This window comes from Glycine soja, chromosome 17 (assembly GCF_004193775.1).
Source record: "Glycine soja cultivar W05 chromosome 17, ASM419377v2, whole genome shotgun sequence".
Taxonomy (NCBI): domain Eukaryota; kingdom Viridiplantae; phylum Streptophyta; class Magnoliopsida; order Fabales; family Fabaceae; genus Glycine; species Glycine soja.
The window spans coordinates 564,652-574,622 of record NC_041018.1 but is presented as its reverse complement, the minus strand read 5'-3'; the positions used below and the strand labels follow the sequence as shown (position 1 = coordinate 574,622).

The following is a 9,971-nucleotide window of genomic DNA, read 5'->3' as shown; positions in this document are numbered from 1 at the left end:
TTCATTTAGATTATGATGAAATATATGTAAATTAACATTTAAGCAACTTATCACTGTTGGAGAAAAAACTACCAAAGGTTCTTAAGTGTGAAGTGGTTTGTATGACTCATTAAAAAGTTACTTAAGCAACTCTGTTAGCAATTGAGTGTTGAAGTTTCTCTATAGCGTTATTTTTAATTAGCGTGCACGGTTAGATTTAATAGCAAAATACTATTATTTATCTCTCTCGTCACAAGTCACAACCTGATAGGATTGGTAAGAGGCCCAAAAGGAAGAAACATAAATACCCATTACAGTGGGATATAGTATGCATTTACAATCAATGCCAGTGGCATGGCTTGCAATTGCAAGGTTCCACTCTATAGTCTATATCAATTCAACACCTTTTATTGAATCCTACCGCAAAAAAAGGGAAGTCAACCTGAAATTAAATCTTTAAGGTATTTTGCAATTTACAGTTGGGGTTCCATGCCAAACATATAAGCAGCCCCCAACAAGGTTTTGGGCCTGCAAGTATTACCTACCATTTGATATTAGGACAATGCCATATTTGGTGTGTGGGCATGAAATTACCATACACATCTTAATATCTACTAATATGTTCAATGTTATGTGAGGGCTTGGGATGGCCTTCAAGCCCATGATAAATTAATATGATTTATCATGTCGCTTAAATCTTAATCATGTTTTAAAATAAAATTAATCCAGTCAAATAAAAATCATGAAATAAATTATAAATTATTATATGCATGTAGAGGGGAAAAGACAGTTATAAACAAAACAATTAGAAATTTTTTGAAAGATCAAATAACATAAAAAAAAGGGTGGTTTCTTTGGCTATTTTTGCAGGAAGTTAGTGGTTTAAGTGGTGACGGTGAACTGAAGGGACTTGAGTTCTAGTTTCATCTCTATTATTTGTCATCATCCAGTGGACGTGCTGGGGGTAGTTATCGGACATGTTTTTTTTAAAAGCAACGATATTTGATTAATAAGCACCAAAGATGCTAAAAACAGAAAATAGCAAGTAGCAGGAAGCTACTGCATCAATACCCACACGATCTGCCAAGAGAAACAATATCTCCACAACAACACACACCTACTTGAGAGTAAATCTATCAAAATAAAATGAAGCCCCTCAACAGAGACTGAATCTTTCCTTATACAGTCGTGCACTGCATAAGAGAAGATAAAATGTCTTCCTAAAGACCAACTCTCCTAAACAAACACCAAGGATAAACATAGAAAAATCAAACTGAGATGCAGCAACTAGTATTCACTTGCCACTGCTGGAAATTAAAGCGAAAGTCCTTTTGAGATGCTTTAAGCCACGACCAAGTGTAAAACAATACTTTATGCCACATTTGCTAAATATCAAACAGTTTCCCTTCAATCCTTAGATTTAGCTCCCAAGAGCCCACACGAATTCTGCCGAAAGTGTGCCTCGGCTGATTGAGGGTGAGCCATTGAGAAGCCAAGCAAGTTGTACCATCTCCACCAAAGTTGTTGAGTCACAGTGTAAATAAAGAACACGTGAGATGTGTCCTCCACTCTCTCATGACAAAACACACATAATAAATCTTGGTCTTCGACATGTATTTGCCTCTTGGATAAGTTCAGCTTAGATGGGATCCTGTCACCGAACACCCTTCAAAGTAGAAATGACACCTTAGGTGGAATTTTTAATTTCCGCAAGGTTTTGAAAATGTCCACTTCACCAATACCAAATTCCATGTTGTGCAAAGCCAGATATGCAGTTTTTTCCGAAAACAAAGTGGACTCATCCTCCATCCAAAGCCAATGATCCTCACCAAAATTACCAATTATCGATCCATGCAATGAATTATAGAATTCATTCAGCATATTGTTTTCTCATTCTCATTCAAACCGCTCTCTCCTCCATTTAAGCTCCCAAGTCCATATGCCATTAATCCACCTACCCTTGTCCCTTTTGCTCTGAATTAAGGAAAACTCTTAACATAATCATCTTTTAAGCATGCCCCCCACACCACCTATCCTCCCAAAACCATGTATTTTTTCCATCACCCACCCTCCATTCGATTAAGGTATCAAACCAACTCACATTACCCCCTCCACAAGTCAACTTCAAATCCCTCCACCAAATAGATTCATGTGATTTTATATCTCCCTCCTCTAACCCCCTCCAACCCGAATACTTTGAACCAAGTACCTTCTCCCCTAACTCCTTCTACTATGAAATAAATTCCATTTCAATTTTGCAAGGATTGCACAATTGAAAATGAAAATATCTTTAATTCCTAGACTACCATGCTCTTCAGGAGAGCAAATTTTCCACCAACTAACCCAACATATCTTCTCCCTACCCTCCTCACCATCCCATAAAAATCTCCTTTGTAGCCTCCTCAACAACCTAACAATTCGGGACCTTAAATAAAGACAAGAAAAATAAGAATAAATGAGCAAATACTAAATTGATCAAATAAATTCTTCTCACGAAAGAGAGGTGTTTGTGTTTCCAAATTGATAACTTTTTTTTTTACTTTTGTGATAACAGACTTTTATATTTCCGTCCTCCTAGGATTAGTCCCTATAGGAATTCCCCCGTAGATATCGCATGACTAATTGTTGTAATTTTTTATATCTAAGTTTGATTCTTATTAATAAAAAAAACTCTTACAAGAACATTTAACAATAATTTGCTTAATTTATGCTACTGTAACATGTAACACATAACACAAATTGAAATTGTAGGATAGTCGATGAGAAAAACCGAGGCCTGTGAGCACAATTCACTAAAAAATAAAAATAAAAAACATACATGGTGTGAGTATAATGTACTCATGCATGTTCTAGAACTCACACCATGGCCTAACCTAAAAATGAGTTAATAAATAAATAAAAAATACTTTTTTAAAAAAGATTTCCGGTAGTTTGTGCAGTAAAGTAAGTGCCCACGTCAGATTTACAGAATCCCTACACGTTAAATTTTCTGCTCAGCCCAACATTGCTCCCATGGACAGAAAGGCAGGGAGAGAGAGAGAGAGAGAGAGTGCGTGTTGGGTTGTGTTGTGAGTGCATAAATAAATAAATAAAAACAAGTGTTTCAACATTCAAATTGGCATCATTAAGATCTGTGTTAACCACTAAAATCTCTGAAGCAGAGGGCATTGTCTACTGTCACAGGCATGGGTGAAGTAAGACTTCTCTTCTACACTCAATTTCACAATCAATCTCTCTCTTTGCCTCTTCCTCTTTCCAGCTATTACGCCCATCTTCTCAACTCTGCTGCTTCCAAGTTTTTTTTCCCCTTAAGTACTCTATGGTTGTGTTGTCTTCTTATTTGAATATTTTGTTTTTTGCAAAGGAAAAGAAAGACGAAGGAAACAAAGAAGAAGCCAAAGAGGAAAAGAAGGAAGAAGAGAAGAAAGAGGAGCCACCACCGGAAATAGTGCTCAAAGTTGATATGCATTGTGAGGCCTGTGCAAGGAAAGTTGCAAAAGCATTGAAAGGATTCCAAGGTCACCTTTCATGCATTTTGTTTCTTTTAATTACTTAACTTCTAACTAATCCGAGGAATCTTATGCTGATTGACAATTTGATACTGTAGCCAGTTTTGCTAGTACTTCAACTTTTAGTTTCCCTCTCTTTGTTCCCCCTTGTTAGAGGGATCAATTAGTTATCTGCATGATTGCTTTTGAAAAAAATTTGTTTTAGAGACAAATGATGATCATAGTTTAGAAAGGTAAAGGTGTTTGTTTAGGAGGTGGAAAAGATTGATAAAGTGGTGTTAACGTTTCTAATATAATCTCTTTTTCTTTTCGTAAAACAGGAGTGGAAGAGGTGAGTGCGGATAGCAGGACAAGCAAAGTGGTAGTGAAAGGAAAGGCAGCAGACCCCATAAAGGTGTGTGAGAGGCTACAAAAGAAAAGTGGTAAGAAAGTGGAGCTGATTTCACCCTTGCCAAAACCTCCAGAGGAGAAAGAAGAACCACCCAAAGAAGAACCACCAAAAGAGGAGAAAAAATATGAGGTAAATCATTCTCTTCTTGCTTGCTTCTAAGTTCTATCTGTTGCATAGGTGCAATGAATATTCAGCAAGCACGATAAGATACTGCAGTCAATCATTCTCATTAAAAAACTTTCAAACCCCGGCCCAAGAAATAAGAACATAGTCTTAAAGTTACAAATACCAAAAAAGTTTGGTTAATTATATAATTTATTTATTTAACTTGGAGATTAAGAGGCACATTGCCTGCTTGCAGTTGCAGTGTGAGTGGGTAGCTAGCTTTTTGCAATTTTGGTGTATTGTATTGTATTGTTGGTGCAGTGCAGTTTTGCATTGCAATCCAATCCAGGGTGAGTGCTGACATGAAAGTAACGAAACAAAGTGATGTCCCTCCGAAAGGCACACGTAACGAGGGGAACGGCGGTGACAAATGAGAGGGGTTTGACCCCACTCCTTTTTGCAAATTGCAACTTGACACTGCAAAATTGGATTCACGGGTGCAGTACCCCTGGTTTTACCGTGTCCCACTTTCATAACATTCACTTCCACACATCGGTAAATCTTTCACACCACATAACCATGTGACGTATGTATGCTATGGAGGTTAAATGTTAAAACTACAGGCGCTCTTCATTCCATTTATTTATTATAATACAATGGATGAGATTCACATGGTAAGACTAACTTGTCTGATCCAATTAATACTATTCTGCTCTGCTGGTACTCTAATGATAGGGTGGGAAAAGAATTTCAAATACTCGCGCATTAGAGTAATAAATTTTTGATACATTCTTAATAATATATCATGATCAATAGTATATTGGGTTGTATTCGAGAATTTTCAAATTGGGGTGAATCGGGGGAATGGCCATACGTAGCCCATAGGTGGATAATGTTTGCTTTTAGGATTTTTTTAGTTAACACTTGAAATGGAAGTTGGAAACCCCATGCCATGGCTCGTTCCTGAATTGAAAAATTATAAGATAGTCTATTCTATTGTGTGACAACATGGTTTGGTTTAGACATAAAATTCAAGACAAGGTCTTTTAATTATTTTGTACTGAGTGTTTCTTGTGTTGTGTTTTCCTGCTGTGGTTTTAAGTTTTAAATAATGCTCCTGCTTAAGATATTCTCGATCATTAAGTAAAATAATCCATGTGAAACCAAAGTTGACACTTGATTACTTGACAGTAATCTAATTCCTATCTTGTGATTGCTTGAATTGCTCGTCAGCCTCCTCCTGTGGTAACAGTTGTCCTAAAAGTTCGAATGCATTGTGAAGCATGTGCTCAAGTTATACAGAAGCGAATCCGCAAGATTAAAGGTACAAATATTCATCCTCTTTCTCTCTATTTCACTCGGCCACTTACAAGTACAACAACCCCGGTTTGGATCAATTATGCTAAATTCCAGGCCCTACATGAGTTTGTGTCCTCCAATCATTATTTATTATCATGACTACTAATTACTAGTAAATAGTAATGACTAACGAGAATCCCAAAAAAAAAACAGCAGTGCATGATTAATTGCCCTTTAATTTGATTTACACCTTTCTTTGTTCAAGTTTACCATGGAATCGCCCACCAAAAAAAAGTTTAACATGGAATATTAAAATCACAAGAAAAAAGCTGATAATATACTTTTCGGTACTTCATTTTTTTAACACTTTTTTATTATTTGATAGAGTTTCTGAACTTCTTCATGGAAAGTTTCTGAACTTTGTGAGAAATACATAATGATATTACATTCCAAGCCCTACTCTTTAACACTCTAAAAACTGACATCCATAATCCATAAATGATACATCAATAATTGCTACGTGATATGAGTCATACTAATAATGTGTAGTAATAATTGTATGTGCAGGAGTAGAATCAGTGGAAACAGACTTGGCAAATGATCAAGTTATAGTAAAAGGTGTGGTCGACCCTGCCAAGCTTGTTGATCATGTATATAAGAGGACCAAAAAGCAAGCCTCTATTGTGAAGGACGGAGAAAAGAAGGAAGAAGAAAAGAAAGAAGAGGAGAAAAAGGAAGAGAAAGAAGAAGAGAAAAGAGGTGAAGAAGAAAACAAGGGAGGAGAAGATAACAAAACTGAAATCAAACGAAGTGAATACTGGCCATCCAAAAACTACATCGACTATGCTTATGACCCCGAGATTTTCAGCGACGAGAACCCAAATGCCTGCTCTGTTATGTAAACCAGCAAGTAATTCCGTATTTCAGTTGGAACAGTAATTAGCTGAAGTAGTTTTCTTTTCAATGTTTTTCTAAGAATATGTACCAGTGTGAGTATGTTAAGGGTATATTGGTTCCTTTACATAGCGTCCCTCAAAGTTAGATGTCTTATTTCTTGTGCTTTTGAGGTTTCAAGTAGTATATTCGTTGCCATATCAGTTTGTGTAAGTGTTAACATGCTTCAGTGAATTTTGGCCTAAAATCTCTTTGCCCATGAATGTTGACGTTGAAAATTGCATGCAATGGTCTCTCTTTAAGAATTTTCCGAAATAGTCATTGGTTCCCTTTAGCAAGTACCTGTGTTTACAATACAAAATTTCAGTCTTCAAATTATAGGCTTCGTTGGAATTGGAATTACCTTCTCATCTCAGAACTCTTTTCAATCACAATAACTCTATCATTGGTTGAATAGGGTTGGTTCACTCATAGGTGAATGTTGCAAAGTGACAAAGGAATACCACAGGTTTTTAGTTTTGGAACTCGAAAGGTATTGTGTGATTTGTGCAATCATTAAATAAGGATCACACGGGGGATCAAAAGGGAAGGTTTGGTAGGCTATCCAGAGACAAGACATGGCTCCTTCACATAATGTTCCATGTTGACTTCTGCCAAGTTGATTTGGATGAGATTTGACTAGACACTTAAGCTATAGGCGTTCAAAATGTTGACACATAATTGGCAGAATTTGGAAGGCTTAGAACATGTGGCTTGGCTTAGTCCCAATTTCCGAATCATCACATTCCCTTCTTGTTGTGGCCCATTAACTCATACCATTACAGGTTAATTAAGACTTGACACAAAATGTTAAAAGGCTTACCATGTTTCTGTCAGTAGCCTGAGATTCCAAATCCACTTTCTCACCTAAAGAAATGACTAGTGAGGCTCTTGCTTGCATGTTGACCTAGCAACTTAAGTCCTGCTCTAGATTGAGATAACCTCAGGAACTGACACTTTTTTCAGTCCTTATAGGCAAACACTAACACCAACCCTGTAGCTAAACCTTGGTGATCACAATTTCAGATTTCATATACTAGACTCACTGCTCAGCTTACTTAAGATACAGTGCAGAGGCTTATGTAGTGCGTGGTACAAATGAATATATAATATAGGCTGATAACATCAGAGGAAATAGTGCAACCTTATCTCTTGGTTTTGGGTAAATGTTTGTACTTGGACCACAGGGCAATTGTTGAACTACATTTACATTTTACACAGTAGACAATGAAGTCTGGGACAAGCACAGGCATACAAAAGGAAAAAGGTGAAGGAGACTGGTTCGATTCAGGTCCTAATCACACTGATATTGGAGTTGTGGTACCGTGTCCGTGCGTGACTCAAGACAAAACAGAACAGAATAATGCCAAAGGCAGACTAGGTGCTATGCACATCTTAATGGCCTTTCCTTTGTGTCCAAACTTGAAGCATTATCTCACTTGAAGATTTTCCTTTGAAAAGAAACCCACTATATATCCTTCTCGAATTCCTAGTGCTCTGGGGATGACATAGATTTGGGTTCATTAGATCTAACCATTAATCACACATTTTAATGAAGCAGTTGCGTGCATGATAGGTGCAATCTGCAGAAGTTATCAGTCAAAATGGTCAATGGTCAATGATCATTGGGGGTAATCCAAGATCAAGATAATCTATCTATCTTATCATGTTTATATACTTTTTTTATATGTTTTGATATGCTAAAAAAATCTTACATTGCTTAGAAATTGAGACTAAAAATATTTATAAACACTCATCTTTTAATTCACCAAAATTTTTTCTAAGAACAAAATTGTATGGCCCAATCAAAAATCACATAGGCCAATATTACTTTCATCAAGAGGGGGGAGGGGTTTGTTTAGAAAGAGATGGGGAATGAAAAATCAAAATTCAACTTTATCTTTTTTACTATAGTTGGAGAAACTCATTCACTTTTTTACATATTTAATTTAGCTTATTTACATATAGTAACATTATGAATACATGAAAATTTCCATAGTATATTTAGATTATGTACTAATTTTTTAAAATAAATAAATCAACATATATATCCTACACTTAAATAAATTTATAGGAATAATAAAAGAAAATGAACTGGTTATCTATTAAAAAAGACAAAATATTTTAAATGAAAGTAGATTTCTATGATATGAAATATATCCCAGTACTACGACTCAGATATCTTTAAAATCTGCAAAAAAAAATTCAAATAAAATCAAGGGAAAAAAATTACAATGATTTTTAGAATGTGCCTCTCACCTCCTTTATGGATTTATATTTCCCAATACAGACTTTTTGGAGTATAAAAGCAATACTTGCATGAGCTTTGCTTGGTGTGGCTAAAAAGTATTTTGCAGAACGTTTCGAATCCATGCACTTAAAAAGGTTATTTAGCTTCATTCATAATACATCTAACCGTTGTTGTCGAGCCCACTTCTACAACTCAGAATAGTAGGAATATCACCTTGATATCAGGCACAGTAAATAAAAAGGAAGGGGCAAAAGTGATGTAGAATTATTTCTGATTGCGTATTGATTTTAAGATGTGGGTCTCTTCAATTCGTAGGTGCCTTCCAATGTGATGTAACCAAAATTTAAAAAATATTTATAAGCGTGGGCCAGTTGATAAAGTTGTGCATCGTCATTGTATCTTAGAAAAGGGCCGAAGCCAGGATGCCCTAATAGGCCGTGAGCCTTCAACCTTCAATAATCTATTCTGGTGGAAATGCATCTAGTAATAACTAATGTGTTCTTTTTGTCCCTTGCCGAATAATTCATCGTCCCTCGTAGACTCAAAGTTGACTCTCATAAAGTACCCCTAGAAGTTGTAAACTTGTAATATAATATTTTTTAGTTTTTGATAGATATATTTTTATACCAGATAATCTTGTTCAAACTAAATAAAATTATTATCAACAATAGAGAATGACATAAGTTCAAAATCAAGACAACTAATTAAATTAAAACAACTTGTGTCAATTAATCCATCCATTTGAAACTTCAGGATCACAACATTAGTGAAAGAACAATAACTCAACTTGAAGAATTTAAAACAAATATAGGGAGTAAGATGTAGTCGAACAGCTGGTGTTAACAACTGTCTAGTCTTGTAAGTTGTGCATCAGTCCATACATGCAAGCACCGGCAGATTCAAGATCCTAAATCAGTGGATGCACATTATAAAAAATAAAATAAATAGATTCAATTATATAAATATAAATAAAATAATATAAAAATATAAGATTTTATTTAAAAATTTGATGAATTTTAATAAATGAGAGAGTACAAGTGCACACCCTCAAAGTAATGTAGGTCCGCCACTGCATGCACAAGGTGATCAAAACAACCACAAGTTTCATTTTCAAAATAATAGGCATGTTAGTGAGGATACCCATATCCGAAACATACTTAGTTAGGGATGGGTTTTGTATGAAAAAAATCTATTTATCTACCTATTTATCCCAAGATTTGCTTGTTAGATAACGATAACAAATTTGTTTTGTTTGACTTGAAAACAACTTTAAATTTTAGGTTGTTCTCCGATAATATAATGGAATTTTTATCATCTACTCTTAAATATATCATAACAAGTTAAAAAATATTTTTAACAAAATTTAAAATATATCTTATGATGTATTTAATAATTAATTTAACAGCAAAATGTACTTCATGAACTTATACAGACAATTATACTTATAATAATGAATTTACAAAAGTCTAAAAGGGGACCCCGTGAATGAGCCCACAAGTTCTCC

General features: G+C 35.2%; 1 protein-coding gene across 1 annotated transcript; it reads left to right on the top strand.

Moving 5' to 3' along the window:
• Positions 1-2,973: 2,973 nt before the first annotated feature.
• LOC114391442 (heavy metal-associated isoprenylated plant protein 7-like) lies at positions 2,974-6,482 on the top strand. Its single transcript, XM_028352453.1, has 5 exons — positions 2,974-3,173; positions 3,344-3,497; positions 3,809-4,008; positions 5,218-5,308; positions 5,851-6,482. Exons 1-5 carry the CDS (start codon positions 3,165-3,167, stop codon positions 6,183-6,185), a joined length of 789 nt encoding a protein of 262 aa, XP_028208254.1. The 5' UTR covers positions 2,974-3,164; the 3' UTR covers positions 6,186-6,482.
• Positions 6,483-9,971: the final 3,489 nt, after the last annotated feature.

What these genes read in the sequence shown, in the direction of transcription:
- LOC114391442 (XM_028352453.1), top strand. An exon ending in AAGAGGAGAAAAAATATGAG is followed by an intron (nt 4,009 to 5,217) that starts GTAAATCATTCT and finishes ATTGCTCGTCAG; the next exon opens with CCTCCTCCTGTGGTAACAGT. An exon ending in GCGAATCCGCAAGATTAAAG is followed by an intron (nt 5,309 to 5,850) that starts GTACAAATATTC and finishes TTGTATGTGCAG; the next exon opens with GAGTAGAATCAGTGGAAACA.